The sequence below is a fragment of the Protopterus annectens genome, chromosome 12.part0 (genome assembly GCF_019279795.1).
Source record: "Protopterus annectens isolate FY-2018-M chromosome 12.part0, PAN1.0, whole genome shotgun sequence".
NCBI classification, from domain to species: domain Eukaryota; kingdom Metazoa; phylum Chordata; order Ceratodontiformes; family Protopteridae; genus Protopterus; species Protopterus annectens.
In genome coordinates, this window is record NC_056746.1 from 1163782430 (window position 1) to 1163801411 (window position 18982).

General features: G+C 41.8%; 1 protein-coding gene across 2 annotated transcripts in view; it reads right to left on the bottom strand.

Annotated features, from left to right (window-relative positions):
* The window catches only part of RALGAPB (Ral GTPase activating protein non-catalytic subunit beta), a 3411848-nt gene that overhangs the window by 1702365 nt on the left and 1690501 nt on the right, over positions 1-18982 (bottom strand). For both annotated transcript variants that reach the window (XM_044090192.1, XM_044090191.1), the window contains exon 11: positions 9153-9320. In XM_044090192.1, the coding sequence (XP_043946127.1) occupies positions 9153-9320 (168 nt within the window). The remainder of the gene's footprint in view (positions 1-9152; positions 9321-18982) is intronic.

Consider the following 18982-nt stretch of genomic DNA (forward strand, 5'->3'; position numbering starts at 1 on the left):
GACAGATTTTTGAGACCCTTTATCCTTTTGGTGAGGAACTTTTGTGGCCTCTCCAGCTGCTGCAAGTGTCGGGTCAGATACATTCCGAATGGGGCATTGTACTCGATCATTGGTCTGATGAGTGATGAGTATAGGGAGACTATGACTTCCCTTGATCTAGATGTGAATCCCTTCATGATAAGGTGGGCAATGTAGAAGGTCTTCCTAACTACTTTAGCAATATGAGTGATGAATGAAAGGCTACTGTCAACCTGGGTTCCCAGGTCCCTAATAACTTCTTCTGTGTTCAGGGGATTGCCACCTATATGGTAGCTAGGGGTAACCTTATTTTTCCCAAAGGGTATGACTATGCATTTCTTGGCATTTAACTTGAGGCCATGGCTCTGGCACCAGTTATCCATTTCTGTGAGACCCTTCTGAAGGATATCTGTGTCGGATGTGTTCTCATCTACGGCGCCCAGTTTGCAGTCATCTGCGAACTTTGTTAGCCATAACCCTCCTGTGTTTGCTTGTACTTCAGAAAAGTAGATGCCAAACAAGAGTGGGCCCAGGACTGAGCCCTGTGGGACACCACATGTGACAGGCTTATTGTCTGACATGGCGCCAGCAACTCTGACCCTGTGGGTTCTGTCACTCAGCCAGTTTGCAACCCATCTTGTAATGTATGGGTTTACATTTAAGTTGATGAGTTTTTCAATGATACCCGAGTGGGGTATTGTATCGAAAGCCTTCGCCAGGTCTAGGTAGGCTGTATGGACTGCCTTTCCCTCGTCAATGGCCTTGGTGACTGTTTCGAAAAAGTCAACCAAGTTTAAAAGGCATGATCTGCCTTTGACAAAGCCAAACTGGGTTGGATCCAAAGTCTGCAAATTCCCTATGTCTTTATTTATGAGATCCATTATGATCCTTTCCATGGCTTTGCAGATCAGGCTTGTCAAGCTAATGGGACGGTAATTTCCAGGGTCGGTGGAGGCACCGCCTTTGTGGAGTGGGACCACAGTCGCTGCGCCACTCCTGGAGTGCGTATCCGGAGGTGAGACTAAGATTAAACAGCTGTCCTAACTGTGGGTTTAATTCCTCGTTGAGTTCATGGAGCACACAGCCGGGGACACCATCAGGTCCCATGGATGCTGTGTTCTTTGCCTTGGAGAGAGCAGTTCTCACCTAAGCGTTAGAGATGTTTGGGGGGCTACAATCATTTGGTATAGATATCTCTTCTTTAGGTGTGGAGGGTGGGGAGAAGTTTGCACTGAACCTGTCAGCCAGTATGTTGGCAATGTCTGTAGGATCAGTAATCTTCACATCATTTTGAACTAATTCTGAGCATATCTGGGAGTTTTCTCCTAGGTTTCTGACATAGCTAAAGAATGCCTTATGGTTGTCTTTAGAGTCCTTAGCTATTTTTTTCTCAAAATTAGCTTTGGATGATTTTATGAGAGCTCTTAGCTTTTTACTTATAGTGATCAGCGGTGTCTTACCTTTTAAGGATTTTGCTCTATCTTGTAGTAGCTTCCTCCTTTTGTTGTAGAGTTTGTTTATGGCTGGGGTCCACCAGACTGGACGCTTGCCTTTGGTACAAAGAGTCTTTGTTTTGCTTGGGATTGCCTGATCCATGCAGCCCTGCAGGTGCTGGTAGAAGGCATTTGTAAGTGATTCAGCGGTTTGTGTAATGTTAACCGCCGGCTCAGGGGCCTTAAAGGAGACCACACTAGTCTTTAGAAGTGTGAAGTCGGCTTTCGAGAAGTTCTTTACTGTGGTCTTTTTCATTTCGGTGGGGCGGATGAGGACCTCCAGCGAGATTAGTTTGTGATCAGATCTCACCAGTGAGGGGTATACTTCTGGCGTTGAACATTGTGCTCCCATGTTCATGATGATGAGATCAAGTATGTTCTTTCCTCTTGTGGGGATGGTGACTAGTTGTTCCATGGCATTTGAGTTTATGAATTCCAGGAACTTTTGGGCTAGAGTGTTTGGGCTTGAGTAGTGTTCCCAGTCTATATTAGGGTAGTTGAAGTCACCTAGTATGATGGTGTTCGGAGATACATTTATCCCCTCCAGTGTTTTCAGGAAGGCCATATGAGGTTCCTGAGTTTGCGAGGGTGGCCTGTAACATGCTACAATTTGCAGAGCAGTCTTGCCTATGGTTAATTGCACCTGGATGGTTTCCGATGCATCGTGCGATGCCACCAATCTTGAGGTGTGGGTGTCCTTGATGAATATGGATACCCCTCCTCCTTTCTTGGTATTGTCCGGGTTTTGTGGCCGAAACGCATGATATGAGGTAAAACCTGATAGTGCTGGGGTGCTCTCAGGAGCCTTGAACCAGGTTTCTGTCACAGCACAGACATCGATGTTCTCCATACTGAGAAGGGCCTCGAGTGCGTGCATCTTGAGGTTGAGACTTCTGGCATTGAGCAGCATTACCCTTAGTTTTTTTTTCTTTGTTTTGTTCTAGGGTGGTAGGTTTAGAATTTGAGCCTTGCCTAAAAAGGCACTATGGGGGTGGCAAGAGCCTTTGCCAAAATCCGGAATCCCAGGGGTGACAAGTGCAAGCCATCCCTTGCGAAGCAGCGTGGCTTGTCCAGCATGTCATCCCAGGCAGACAAACATTGGATCCCCTTTGAATGACACCAGAGTTTAAGCCAATTGTTAAAGCTGATCATCTTATCTCTGTATTGTGGCATCATTCTTGGTGAAGGTAGGATACTGCTCAAGGTCAGGGTCATACCTGCCTGGGCTACATAATCAGAGAGCTCCTCTATGTCTCTTTTCATGTAGTCCAGGGAGGTACGTCTCAGGTCGTTTACACCAGCGTGGACAATTATTGAGTCATACTTGTACCTGCTGTTGAGAGACCTGAGTGCATGCGTTATGTGGTGGATTCTAGCACCCGACAGGCAGCTTACTGTGACCTTCTCCTTACTCAGTCTGGTGAGCGGGACGTCAGTGTGTCTGACTATGGAGTCACCAATGACTAGTGTGTCTGGCATAGTGTTTGGCCTTAAGGGCTGTGACTGCTTGACACTCTGACTGTGTGGTCTATGTAATGCAGGTGTTGTGTTCTGAGGTGGTAGTTGTTTGGGTGTCTGCTTTGGTGGCCTCTGCTGTTTTGGTAGATTTTTGATCAGAGCCTCCGAGTATGTCTTTGTGTGTTTATGTGTATGATTTGAGGTTGTGATGGCATTATGTGAGACTGGGTCTATAGTGTGTGTGGTTACCTTCTCCTCCTGTCTGGTCTTGCCAGTCCTATGTTGAGAGAGCTCAGCCTCCAGTTTGGCCGTATAGTTGCATCTCTCGCATGTATTTGTGTTTTGTGGGAGGAGGAGAGGGTTGTCTGTGTACATGAGGCAATTGTAACATTGCCTCAATAATCCCAGGTTCACCAGCTGAGCAGGAGAGGACATTAGCAACTGATCCCTCGACATGCTAGAAGGAATAGACAGAAAAACTTAAAAAAGGTTTTGGGGGATGTGGGTGACCGAGAAATGGGGTTTGCTTTTTTTGGGGTACTTTCTATAACAAGAGTGCAGTATCGAGGTGATAAGTACTGTAGGAGCAAGTGCTTAGCTGTACGGATAGAGAATAGTCTACTTGGGAGTCAAGTAGAGATAATTTATAGTTGTAGGATACATTAAATAGAACAGTAGTACACTTTGAGGAAGGTAGTTTTAAGGGAAAATTTGAAGAGTGAACTTTAGGTAGCCCTAATAGTTTAAAGAAAAATCAGTTCTTATTTCTGCCTGACTCAGAACAGAGAGAGCTGTGGTCTCTTTTGAAGTTTTAATATGCTGTTAAAACAGAATGCAAGCAAAACACAAGGTAAAGAAAACAAACTACAGTATTCAAAATATAGAAGGCAATACAGTAATACAAAAAATATAAGCAAACTAACCTTTCCTTCACAGCAAAGTGTAGCAGAGTCTGGATGAGCCTTTCTGGTATGCTTTATGCTTACTGTTCAAAAATGCATAATTATTATATTAACTTTTTAAGTGAATTAGACTAATTAAAACTTGTTCCTTATTTTAAGCCTTTATTCTGTTATTATAGGTATCTCACATAATTCTTCACCAAAGTTGTAGTATCTGGTGTTCTGCCAGTGTTTAAAAAACTCCCTGAAAGAGAACTATCCCTGAAGATCAGAAGCATCAGCATTTCTTAAAATTCAAGGTTTGCACTGATACCAGTCACTATGGGCTGCTGATCTCTCTAGCACTTACTTTGCATATGTTCATTAGCAGCTTTACCTTAACAGGGTCATATCATAGACTTGTTCAAGTTAAATAGCATAATCAGGAAATTAAATTAATGCATTTTTTCTCCTCATTTCCCCCCAACCAGCAGCAGCTTTTGTGGCCCCCCCACACACACAAGGATGATTAAGGGGGCCCAAACACAATCAAGGATGATTAATGGGGTCCCCTGCTGCCACAGTAAATGTCCACTAGCAGAGTTTAACTAAACCAGGGGTACTATTGTCAGTGGTAAAATACTTAACTGAATTGTGAAGCCTGTTGCTTGATAACACTGTTACTAATACCAGAGATCACTGAATCTTAAAGGAGATGCAAATAAGACTTATTACCCATCTGGTTTATTAAGCACACAATGTTGCTATACTAGTTTTTTTTTTTTTTTGGTTTGACAGACATGTTACAAAACAGCAAGATAAGACAACTTGCTGTGACTGGGGCTCCCCAGAAACAGGGGGCCCCTAGCAATTGCAGGGTTTGCTGGTGCCTAAAGCCAACTATGTCAGATTGCATCTGGATAAGGCAGTCTTTCAAATAAGGGCAAAAATGAATATTTTTCATTTTACAATGAGCAATTGCTTATTCTGTGAACAGTCTGGATGCAGTAGCCAAACCAATGGGCAAAGAAGTAAAGTGGTAACACTAAGCTCTACTACAAATCTTAGATAGCAGCAATACATCCCTGTGAATAATAAAGGAATGCACACAAGTTCTAAAATTACCAACCAGGCCCAGGGAGCTAGGAGGAGCAAGAGGCCCCGTAAAGTTATCATTCTAAACTTTGGAACCCACAAGAACTTAACTTCAACAGGTCTGGAATTGGTCTCCAGGGATGCCATTTGACCATTGGGGATAGCCTCTATGGTCCAGTGAGTTGGCATTTCTTGGATGACAGGCTCCACCAGGACTCCCTGGTTGTCTGGTTGGAGCCACTGGAGACAATCTGCAGAACCCATTCATCTACTGCTATGCCTAACAAGTTTTGGAGGCACAGGGCCAGCCAGCCCACGATATTTTGGTTTGGAGGTTGAGTAAGGAGAAGTAGATGCCGGGGAAGGGATTTTGGGAGCTCAGAGTTGTATATAGGAGCATTCAGACTACCTCTGTTGTTCCTGCTGCACCCTTCTCACCTTCAGGCTTTTTCCCTTTGCCTTGCCTCTAATAAGTTCACTGTACAGTTGCTCTGATGGAGTGAGGGATACATTCCTAAGTACAGTCCAGCAGACCTGGGTTCAATTAGCAGCTAGGGCAACTGACAGACTGGCAGGGAGGGATGGGCATGCCCATCCTGGGTAGGTCAACATTCGCTGCTGACATTTTCTTAGGGGGACTTATGGTTCAAAGATGAGAGTTGTTCTCAAACATAAGCAGTGAGTGTGGGAGATGGGGCAGGGTAGTAGGTAGGGAAATTAAAGCTCCCTCCTAGGACAGAAGAGGAAACTGCCAAGCTCAAGGATGCCCTTAGTATTCCCATCTGTGGCAGTGAGCAACTCCTCAGCCAGGAATGTCTCCCAATGACTGACTTTCTATATAGCAGCAGCCATTCATGTTGTATCCACAGTTGTTAGCATGTCTGCTCATTGACCATGCAGTTTGTTCCTGGCCTAAGAATGCAGTCTTTAACATTCCAGTAATCTGCAAGGAACTGCTTGAGATTATTAGCCACAAAGTTTTGCATTTGCTTCTGTTAACTCAGGACTCTGAAGGCCAGGGCCGTTGCTGGGCAAATCTGATTCCCAAACCTAACTGCTTATTCTTCCAAACACTGAGAAAGGTATTAAATCTTGGGACTAGTTTAATTCACTCAAGAAGTCTCCAGAAATATGGTATCTGGATCTGTCACTGAAACGTAAAGGACAACTACAACCCCAACTCATTATTTCCTTTTTGTAGAGCTAATTTCCCTTCCTAAAGAATGATCTGCATACCTTTACATATTAAAGTATAGCTTGGCATCTTTGCATCCTCAATGTTATTACTATACTGGTCTGCTTCCTCAGTGCACACTGTGTTGGGACTGGATAGAATCTCATAATTTCTTAAGCAATTTGTCTCCCTTGCTCTTATGTCATTTTGCCTATCATGTCTGCAAGTATTTTGCCAAGGAAAATACACACCCACACCTCTTTTATTTTATTTAACATCCTAATATGTATAAAAAAATATTCAGGCTCAGAAATCATACCTCTCTGACATTGTGTGGTCATATAAAGTTGCTTTGTTCCCCTCCTTGAGGCTGTACACCTATTAAGTCTTTTGCAGTCTGATGGTGAATAAACCCATAATAACCACTGACAACAACTTCACTTATTAGCTGAGCTTTGAAAGCTAGGAAATAAAACACTCCAGCTGACTCACGGAAGTCTGACAGGACCGGATACTCACAAAACATCACTTTTTAAAAAGGCTGTGTTATCTGTTATTTCTTAACCCTTTTGCAAGAACTTTATACAGGTGGATTTCCAACCTTAAAAGTATTCTGTACTATTTCCACTCTAACTGAACAGGAGTGTAATTTGAATAAAAAGAAACACTACGGCACTGTAACCTCATGAACTATGCCCTCAGAGTAAATTACGGACATGTTTTAAGAAAAGAAGACCATGTCAATATGTCTGCTGCAAGACGGTACTCAGTTTCAAAAAATACAATTATTAGCATTTATGCTGCTGACAGATTCATATTATGTAAAACTTCGTGGCAAGATGATAAAATATATATTCGTTTCAGTTTCTGCATGCAGTAGTCCTTTAAGAGAGTATGCAACAATACAGGATAAATAAACTACAAACAAATATGCTGTTGCATTTCAACATGAAACTTGCACCACTACTTATGGGGAATGAAACCACTACTTTTAGAATTTCAGGTCAGCAGATGAGACAAGACAGGCTATAACCCAGATGTTGAGAGTTACTGTTATGTTGACTCTTCTTGAAGATGATCATGTTAAATAATCTAACAGAGGAGAAGAGAGACTGCAAAAACTGATTCAGTGCCAGCCAGTAAAGTAACCATTCTGTACAAGATGTACATATGGGTTGTAAAAGCCCAAAAGAACAGCAGCCAACATTTCCGTTCAAGTCTGACTATCTTAGCTTTAAAGACCAAAGGTCACCTAGACCACTTTCTGTCAAACTGTCCTTTGACCATGTCATGTGGGCATCCAAAACGCATACACTAGACCTTATGCGCACTTCAAAATCATTTAATGTTAGTGCTCAGTTTTTGAAAACTGCACTTAATATTCACACATTTGTAGGATAAATGGGGCTCATTTTTACAGGCACACACATCTAGCTGCTGTTCACAATTTAAAGTTTACAAAATGAAGGGATGCCAAGTAAAAAAGAAGAAACTGCAGGAAACTTTAAAAAGGGGGTTACAATTATGTATAAATTTGACAATAAGCAAACTTAACCAATTCCTTAATCAAAATAAATGAATTCATCTAATTTCCATCACCAAACTCAAGAAAATTTAGTGTATCCAGTAATTTAATATCAATTAGGCAACCAATATGTTTCAATGTTGGAAAAGGAGATGCAAATCTATCCATTAAAGATGCTGCACTTACCACTTTATCAAAAGGACTCACATCAGCCAGTCCACTCTTGTGTATGCCATGTCAGTGAGTAGGTGCATGTCTGAAAGCTAATAAATTCAGTCTGCTAGTATTCCCTACTGTTTCATTGGTACAAACAAATAAAGCTACATTTAGATTATTCACAACAGGACTACAAACTCATTCACTAGCCAAATATCCAAATCAGGCTTAATACAGCTGTTGAATAAATTGAAGTTTTACTGAAAAGGTTTTAGCATGTTATATCCTTGTTAATAAAAGGCAAAGACTGAGGGTGATAAAAGGTAAACATCTTTGACAACCTCAGTGAAACAAGCTTTGGAAAGAAGTTATTCTACACAGACTCTGCCCAAGCCAGGCTCAGAAGCTCACTCATCCTCATGTCAGATCACACACAATTCCTCTCCAAACTGTTCTACTTACCTCACCCTAAATAACCCAAAGATTTTCAACTTCATCTATAAAACCAGGGTGTTGGTGTTATAAGCAGAGGTTTCACTGCTACAGCATGGTAAAAGTCACCAAAGCAACATATAATGTTCACAGTCACTAACAGTTCCCATTCTCAGTAAATATTTCTCAGCTCAGTTTAGCATGTGGCAGTCAAGTATGCACTACTTGCTGTGTGCGGCAGTACTGTGATATCAAGCAGAGCAGTGAGGATCCAATTGAAAAATAATAAAATGGAAGAAAAAAAGGTGCATCATCTACGTTAAAGATGATGAAAGCCTGCAGAATGATAAGCTATCATTTATCATCAAATGGACTCAAACTTCAAACTACACATTCATGTGTGCGTATTTAGTGGATATGATGCATGCCAATAACGAAACTAAGAACCAACACAACAGAAAGCCAGTACGGCGTGAAAGTAACCAATAACCAAGAAAGAATGCCATAACCAACTTGAGAAAAGGACTCACTCACCACAGGCCATAAACTGATATGTATCAAATTGCTGATGTAGACAGAAAAAAATTTCAGCAACAATATGTATTTTCAGTTTAAACAAACAGACTCTGCGCTTTCGTTCTGTAACCTGGAACTTCATCAGTACTCAGCATGCACTTCCTTAAATAACAAAGGAAGTGCTGAATGATGTGATTTTACTCTGATGAAGTTCAGGGTTATGGAACGAAAGTGCTCAATCTGTTTATTACAAGTAAAAATACATATGGTTCCTGGGATTATTTTTCTATTTACATCAGCAAATTGATATAGCATTCTTTCTTGGATATGATGCATGGCAAAGCTGATGATTATGAACCTTGAACATGCTTAACAAAAGGAAAGTGATAACACAGCCTTCTCACCTGTCTGGTAAAATCATCTCTAGAGCAGAAATGAAGTAAGGTACCACCACATCAATCCCTTTCAAATCCGAGCAAAACAATGCAGAGGAGTTCAAGATTATACTAGCCAGAACTGGGCGGCACATGAAATCTTTTATCTGTAGACCTTGAACAAGCACCATGTAAAATCTGTGAAAGAAAAGATAATTCAAATTAAAGAAGGGTTAAGCATTCACAGCAAACAACTGAGAGTCTCATCAAAGATGGCAAACATGTCATATATTACATAGTCTATGAATTAAGACAAGGATAAATAAAGGATTCCAAATTATCAAATGCCCTTCCAAGCAATAAGGAAATAAGACAGACAGTAAATAACCAGATCAGTTTTAAAAATAAACTCCTATGGTATCTTAGTTTTAACAGACCAAAGAATACTTAAAAATAATGTCAAACAAAATTCTAATCATCTTAGCTTTAAAGACCAAAGGTAACTGAAAAATTAATGTTCTGCTTTGGCAATGACAGTCAAATGTGCAATGCAACAAGGTCCATTTACAAAGTCAGCATGAGTTCAATGGGTGGAAAAGAAACTTGCCAAGTACCACGTGGCAAGCACAAAAAGGGGAAATCAGAGTGCTACAAAAGAGAGGCACAGTATGCAACTTTAATTTCTACTATATTTCTGAGGTCAAGGAGGCTAAATGAAAAATAATCACTTGGATAAAAACAGTATTAAAATCTCTTGTTTAACAGAGACAACTTAAAGATAATAAATTTGTTGTGTAATAAATTAAACAGAATATAAACATATTACACAGTAGAAAGGCTTAACCTGATACTAGAAGTAGCTTGAGGTATCCAAACTATATTGTGAAGTGTATGCCTGGTAAACAAAACATTGACACTGGTCTATCAATTAAGAAAAAGTACAGTTTTGTACCTACCATAAATGTAGATGTCCGATAGGTATGCATCTGCAGTCATCACATATGGGTTGTCCTGCCTCAAGCAGCCCTTCGGTCGGCCGGATTCCAAAGTCTGGGTCTGGCCTCGGCTGATGTCGCACTTTCCCCGACGTCAGAGCGTCTGGGGTATAAAAGCATCAGCCGACGCCATTTTCCTCAGTTTTTCTTGCCCCAGATGCCAGGTGCCCTCTAAGGAAGGCTAAAATTTGGAGATATGCATTGCAAAAACAAATCCAAACATGCACAGTACTATAAAAACAAATACACCATAATAGATCCCCCCAGCTAGCTATAAGAGGGTAAGTACCCAAGAAGTATACCACAGAGGGGAAGGAGGGAGGGTAAACCTGACTGCAGATGCATACCTATCGGACATCTACATTTATAGTAGGTACAAAACTGTACTATGTCCTTCAAGGATGCATCTGCAGTCATCACATATGGGTAGAATACCATAGCCAATCTGGTGGAGGTACTAAGTAAAGGATGGTGTAGCTAAGATACCCTGCAGGACTGCCATAGCAAAGCCTGCTCTGGATCTGGAGTATAAAGGTAAATTGTAATGCTTGGCAAATGTATGCACGGAGCTCCATGTAGCAGCTTCTAAAATGTCCTTGGTAGCCACCCTCTTAGGAAGGCTGTGGTGGTGGCTGTGGCTCTCGTGGAATGAGGTCTAATGTCAGCTGGCACAGTTTTTCCATGAAAGGAGTAACAAAAACGAATGCAATTTCCTATCCATTTTGAAATTGTCTGTTTGGAAATTGCTTTTCCTTGTGCCCCAGCAGCATATGCTACAAACAGCTGGTCAGTCTTTCTGTAACTTTTAGTTCTGTCCAAGTAGTAGCGCAACTGTCTGTGTATGTCCAGGGTGTGCAGAAGTTTCTCCCCTTTATTTTGTGGTTGTGGGAAGAATGTAGGCAAGTGAATAGCTTGGTTCAAAGATACCCTGGATACCACCTTTGGCATAAATGTAGGATTGGTTCTCAATGAAACTCTGTCCTGATGAAAGATAAGAAATGGCTGTACTGCCATTAGAGCTTGTAACTCAGATACTCTTCTTGCTGAGGTTATGGCCAGAAGGAAGGCAGTTTTCCAAGACAGAAACTGTAGATCTGCAGATGCTGCTGGTTCAAAGGGAGGAAGTGTTAGTTTTTCCAACACGAAGTTAAAGTTCCAAGTAGGTAGAGGTGGTTTTCTTGGAGGATTGATGTTTTTGATTCCTCTTAGAAACTGTCTCAGGAGAGGATGAGAGAAGACAGGTGGATTAACATTGTATTCTGCTGAAATTGCTGAGGCATGTATCTTAATGGAAGAGTAAGACGGGCCGTTGTGGAACAATTCTGCCAAATATTCCAGTATATGTGCCATGTTCATCACTGTCACATCTAGGCCCTTTGTTGTGTTCCAAGTGTGAAATCTTTTCCATTTTGCTGAATATGCCTTCCTTGTGGAAGGCCGTCGAGCTTCCATAATAATATCCTTCACTCTCTGGGATAGCTTATCCTGAGGAGGAGTCATGGTATTTTCCAGGCAGTTAGCTGAAAGGTTTTCAGGTTGGAATGCAGAGTCTTGAAATTGTGCTGCGTCAGTAGAAGTGGCCATAGAGGGAGAGGCCACGGTTTCGTCTGTGACATGCTCTTTAACAGTGGGTACCAGTGCTGTCTTGGCCAGTTTGGAGCTATCAGAATCACTCTGGACTGCTCTGTCCTGATCTTCAGTAAGACCTTGGTCATTAATGGGAGAGGTGGAAAAGCATACACTGTTAGAGCTTTCCAGCTGAAAGAGAGAGAGCGTCCACTTTCCATGCTTGTGGGTGGTATGTCCTTGAGCAGAATTTCTTCAGTTGATGATTGTGGGGGGAGGCGAACAGATCTATTTCCGGCCTTCCCCATGATTGTGTTATGAGTAAGAAGATGTCTGGGTGCAGCATCCATTCATGTGCATCCATGGTATTTCTGCTTAAGCTGTCTGCCAGTATATTGTCTTTCCCTGGCATGAACTGGGACTGCAGCTGTATATTGAGTTTCAAGGAAAGTTCCCATAGATTCATTGCCAGTCTGCAAAGAGGGTAGGAATGGGTGCCTCCTTGCTTGTTTATATACCACATAACTGTGGTGTTGTCTGTCCTTATGAGTAGGTGGCCTTGATGAAGAAAAAGTTTGAAGGCCTCGATTGCTTGTATCACTGCCAGCATTTCCTTTTGGTTTATGTGCATGCGCAGCTCTCTCTGTGACCATAGCCCTTGGATACATCTGCCCTCCATGTGTGCTCCACAACCTTGGTCTGAAGTGTCCATAGTGATGGTTTGGTTGGCTCTTGGCTTGCTGAAGGGCAACCCGCTGTTCGACTGGCAGTCTTGAGCCCACCACAGAAATTCCTTTTGGAGGCATGGAATGAGTGGGATCAAGGTTTCTAAGCTGTGACTGTGCTGAGTCCATAAACTCCTTAGGTACCATTGTAATTTTCTCATATGCAGCCTTGCTTGTGGGGTCAGAAGAATGCAAGATGCCATGTAACCCAGGGCCTGCAGGATTTTCCTTGCAGTCAGCTGAGTTTGTCTTGTCAGATTCTTGAAGTAATCCGGTAGTTGTTTTTGTTTTTCTTCTGTGAGAAAGGCCATTTGAGTGGTTGTGTCTAGATCCGCACCCAGAAAAGTTATTCTTTGGGATGGAACAAGTCTTCATTTGTGGATGTTGACTGTATATCCCAAGGCCTGCAGTAGGTGGATGGCATAATCCAAGTCCTTCAACAAAGTTTGCTTGTTGTCCGCTTGTATAAGGCAGTCGTCCAGATATGGGTAAATTTGAATCCCCTGAAGTCTGCAGTGTGCAATTACTGATGCCAGGCATTTCGTGAATACTCTGGGTGCAGTAGATAAGCCAAAGGGCAATGCTGAGAATTGATAATGCTCTGACCCTGCAAGAAATCTGAGGTGTCTTCTGCAACTTTGTCTGATAGGGACATGCAGGTATGCCTCCTTGAGGTCTAGAGTCACCAGCCAAGACCCCTTGCCCAGCATGGGAAGGAGTTGCTGTAGAGTCAGCATTTTGAATTTTGGCACAATGAGGTAAGTATTCAGTGCGGACAAGTCGAGAATAGGCCTCCATTGATTTTCTTTTCTTGGAACAAGGAATAATCTGGAGTAAAATCCTTGGCCTTGTTCTGAAAGAGGTACCTTTTCTATAGCTTTCATTTGTATTAAGTTGGAAATTTGTTTCAAAGCCTCTGCCCTCTGATTTGGTGGCAGGTCTGGCATGCCTTTTCTTCTTGGCAATGTGTGGAAATGGAAACTGTATCCTTTGTCTATTATTTGCAGTGTCCATGTGTCCCTTGTAATGCTGTGCCAATTTTTTGAAAATAAAGAAAGCTTTCCGCCCAAAGGTGCTTCTAATTGAGCCCTGGTCGGCGGAGTCAAAACAAAGTCATTGAGTCTGTCCTGGTGTAGTAGTTGTAGTTCCTGCACTACCTCTCTGGTTGGGAGGCTGCCATTGACGGCCTCTGTAGGAGCCTCTAGCTTGCCCTCTACCTCTGGCACGCCTATTCCTGCCTCTCTGAGATCTGTCTGAGTCCGGAAAGGACCAATTCTTAGTAGGCCAATTTCTGCTGAATCTCGGTGGTTGGACTTGCAGAAAGTCTTTGACTGTTTGCACAGATTTTGCCTTTTCTTCAAATTTCTTTAAGACCTCTTGAGCCGTGGAACCAAATAATTTTTGCTTTTCCATAGGAGCATCCAAAAGCTTAGCTTTAACATGGTCTGGCAGAGATTGTTCCTTCAGCCAGGCATGCCTACGTATGACTGCACCTGTCATAGCTGACCTACATGAAGCTTCCAATGCATCATAACCACACTGCAAGAAATGGTTACTAACCTGCTGGGAGTTATGTACCAGATCCTGAAGGGATTTGTGATCAAGGGGTTCAGAAGAAGACAGTTTCTTATGCAATTCATCTAACAAATACTCTTGGTACTGTATCATATGAAATTGACAATGTAATGCCCTCATGGAAAGAGTTGCAGAAGTATACACTTTCTTACCCCATCTCTCTAAAGCTCTGGACTCCCTTTCAGAGGGTAGAGGATTCCTAGCAGTGGCAGCTGCAACCCCTTTTGGGCCTTGGGAAATAGTTTCTGGTATAGCTAAAGGCCTATGCTGAGGTAAATGTAAAAAGGTCCTTAATCTCTTTCTAGAATCAGAGAATTCCTGACCCTGCCATTGAAAATGTTCTCTCAGAGTGTAATGTCTCTCCAAAGGAAAACTCTTCAGGAGGGGAGGCCGAGGGAATAGATTCTTCAGCATCAGAATCCTCATAGGCCGAATAAGCCTCCTCCTGGTGGTCTGACAGAGTAGAGTCATCAGTGGACTCATCTGAGGAGTGGGGGTCAGAGAGCTTAACCCTGGGCCTTTTGTCTGGAGGTGGTTGAGAGCCCCTGTCCGGATGAGGTTGAGAACCTCTAATTAAGGAAATAAGATCCTCTGCTAAGCTAAGAATCTGTGAGCCAGTAGAAGGTCTCTGAGAGGTAACCTTGGGAGGCAAAGCTTTAGTAAGTTTAGCAGCTTTAGCCCTAGAGAAAGCCTTAATGGACATGGATGCAGGAGGTCTGGCTGCACCACGTGCAGGAGTAGACTTGTCTAAAGGAATGGTATCGGAAGGTTCCTGGACACCAGTTTCAGAAGGTAATTCAATAACCGACTCGGCCGGGGCCTCCGGGGCCGAGGTAGTCGGTTGTGCGGTTTCGGTAATCGGAAGTACCAAGGACTCTGTTTCAGCCGAGACCGAGACACTCGCGGTAGGCCTGACCGTGGTTTCAGCCGAAACCGCGGCCCGCGTGTGTCGGTCCTTGTCCTTCCGTTTGTTAACTAAATGCGAAGTCGGAGTCTCCGACGGCATCTTGTAACCAAAACTAGCCCCAAAGTATTCCTCTGCAAACTCCGACCGACATCTAAGAGTTCGTCGGTTGAAGGAAGCACAGGCTGAACAGGCCGAGACGTCGTGGTCTGGGCCTAGGCAGGGGAGGCAGTAAGAGTGGAAATCCTTATGAGGTATTTGTTTCCCACAAGTTAAACAATTATTAACTTTATCTGACATCGGCTGAGGCAAGAAAGAGTCCCCAACGGGGTACTTAGTTTTTTCGAAGTCTTCGGTAGCTGAATCACAGGAGCTGGCCGACCGGCACTTGCGAACTGCTTCTGCTTCGGGCACCACGCGGCAAGAAAGACTGGGGAAAATGGCGTCAGCTGATGCTTTTATACCCCAGACGCTCTGACGTCGGGGAAAGTGTGACATCAGCCGTGGCCAGACCCAGACTTTGGAATCCGGCCGACCGAAGGGCTGCCTGAGGCAGGACAACCCATATGCGATGACTGCAGATGCATCCTTGAAGGACATCAGAATGAAGGCAGCGTACTAAGTGTACAAACCATAGAAAAGTATGCTGAAATGTTGAAAAAAAAACTACAAATACTCTAAAATATAAAGATCACAAAAAAAGATACAGTCTTACTATGATCTTCCATGATTTTTTTCAACAAATATTTCCTGCAACATCCCATTTTTTGGGAAGCCCACTTGCCACTATCAAAGCATACTGTGATATAGTATGCCATCTACATTAGCATGTCTCCTAGAAGCTCACCCGTTCATCCCCACATGGCACAAGCACGTACCTTTTCATAATTCTGTCCCATGCCCTGTGACCATCAAGCCCCATCCTACTACTGGCTTATTTGTTCACCCCAAAACCCGGTATATTAGGGCATCAGTAGAGATTGAATCACTGCCAACATTTATTTATTCCAGTTTGATGACCGGGGAGATCCACTGGGCTTGGGGAACCCGTTTTCAGTGGAGGCCCAGGGAGAAAAGCTCCACAAAACAGAATTTCAAGATTAATTAACAAAGAAATTAAGGATTACAAAACAGGTAGCATTCTAAAACAGAAAATAGAAAAAAAAATATTTACAAATCAAACACTGGGCTAAGTGAGTCTACTTTCAGTGGAGGCTCGGGGAGAAAAAGCTACACAATACAAAGTTTAAATGCATCCAGAGGGAGTACTCCTGATAGCCCCCTACCCCATGGTAAGAAATTGCACTGCAATCCTCACTGTGATTGACCCAACAAGGATAAATCCTTCCATAAAGCCACAACTTTCACTTAGAATGCATGCACACACTGATAGCCCCAAGGTGGATATGCAGTACCCATCCTTCCTCCACATGCAGCTCTTGTAGTGGGACTTTTCTAACACCCATCTACTAGGATGGGAGAGCCAGCATCAGTCACTCACTCTAAGTGAACCAGGCCATCTGGTGCTTAGACAGGGCTCCAAGCCCACTATGCCATAAAGCTAGCACCAATTAACAATAAAGCTCTCGCACAAAATAATTATTTATTTAATATTTGCTTGCCAGGAAAGTCTGACTGGGATAACATCTCATTTTCAGCAGAGGCCTGGGGACAAAAATTCCATACTGACATAATATGGTTAGAGTTAAAGTTATTACAAAGCCTAATACAGAAGAATGACATATTCACTAATTAAAAAATCAGCTTCAGTTCATACAGTATGAACTTATACATAATGCAAATATATGGACAGCTATAACAAGCTGAAAAAGAACATTCAGTAGATAAAGTGTTCACTAACTGCAGTTCATAGAAACGGCATTAAACACACTGAGTGCACTCTTTGGAATTGAGATTTTATTTTACATTTGTTAACTGGGAAATTCCGACTGGACACAAATACTTTTTCAGCAAAGGCCCAGGGAGAAAAGCTCCAAGTAACTGAAAAGTCACAAACATTTACATAAAAAAGTCAAAACATTTATATAGAAAAGCACAGGAGTAAATACACTCTATGCAAGCAGTACTAAAAAGTAAACTTTTACATAAGTAATAAAAGTAGCAAAGGCAATGTTCACAATTACTGAGCAGTGTAAACATAGATAACTTAAGAGTATACAGAGAGAGTACACCAAGTTCTAGTAGATTACTAGGTAATAGAGCTGAGGCAAAAATATGCTTGCTCTTTGTCTAAGAAATAGATTTTACTAAATCCATCCATCCCAACATAGTATGCTGGTGGTGGAAGGAGAAAAAAAAAACATTCCACTTTGTTATCTAAAGAGTCGGACAATATGCAGGTGGCACTTCTTAATGTCAGATGCAAAACAATTTCATGTCAAACCCTGAGGCTTTCCTGACTCTGGAAAGCTATAAGAATGTGTGTCAAGAATGAACCCTGGTTTAAGGACTTGACTCATGATGCCCTTATGAGTGAGCCAAATACCTTTCATTTGTTTATATCATGTGGAATTGCTGGGGTGGGGGTGTCGATCTTTACCCAACGTCATCTAAATGTTAAACACTCACAACCTAGGGCACAGGGGTAAGACAGTATGAGTTCCTAATATCACATCAACACAAGTTATGCACATCATAATGGTAGATCCTTGTCAGAGTTTCATCCACTTCAAACCTAAGTGGTTGTTGGATCCATTGATCCAACCTCAGCATCAGTCTTGAAACTTGTTAGAATCAGAACACTGACTCCTCCCCTACCCATAATCTCCTAGGCTGTACTTCAAACCCACAGGTCAAGTTTGCTCCTATTGGTGAGAAAAAAAAATCTATTGTATATATATATATATATATATATATATATATATATATATATATATATATATATATATATATATATATATATATATATATATATATATATATATATATATATATATATATATATATGTATATATATATATATATATATATATATATATATATATATATATATATATATATATATATATATATCTCCACACATACATAAATATGGGTTCACTTTATAATCTCGATATCCTGAAATATCGCATTTCAGAATCTCAAGACCATGAAGCCGAATCCCCAAAACATCGAAACGCCAGAAGTGCAAAGTTCAAAATCGCGACTTCCATACTAAACATACACCACACACACACACACATACATACAACTTCCTCTCCACACACAAACACACAAACCTACCTTACATCCATGTAGGGGGGAAAGCCTTCCTGCACCCCCCACTTAAATATAGTAACTCCAAGGTCACACTACACAGACAAATGCATGAAAGCACAACTACACAAGCTACATTCCCCTCGCACACACATCACAATAAGAAAACACAATGACACACACTAAAGCCCCTACCAAAAACCCTTAGGACATAAACACTTATCTGAATCTCCAGCTATTAATAATTATCACAGCGTAACACCAGAACAGCTAATTCAACATCTCCAAACTTCGTGATTTTGAATTTCATGCTTCTGAGGCTTTCGCTATTATGGGCTTTCAACTTTATGGTCTCAAGATTCTGAAATTTGATATTTCAGGATTTCGAGATTATAAAGTGCACACACACACATACATACATACATATATATATATATATATATATATATATAGGGGAAACACACCTTTTAGGATAAAAGGATAAAACCTTGGTGATGTCAACTAGCTGGTGACAAGTAATTACAGTCTCAAGTGACTGTACACCGACTGGGGATAATATCCACTCTATCCTGAAGCCACAGATGACAATTTGGAAGGGGGAAGGAAGAAGCAGATGAAAATCAGGCAACATGAATCTAACATTTTGCTAAGTACATAACTTTCACAACCAATGTTGTCTATTTTCAACTGTTCAAACCTACTGGACAGAATTCTAAACTGTCAATTTGGGTGGTATCAAGGAGGACATTCCTGAGTATGGTAGAGCCAAAAGAGAAGCATGATCTGGATTGTGTGTCCAACTTATAATGAGGCAGAAAAGTGTGTACCATTGGCTATGTAGCCACAGCACAGATGTTATCAACTGATAATCCTCTGCTA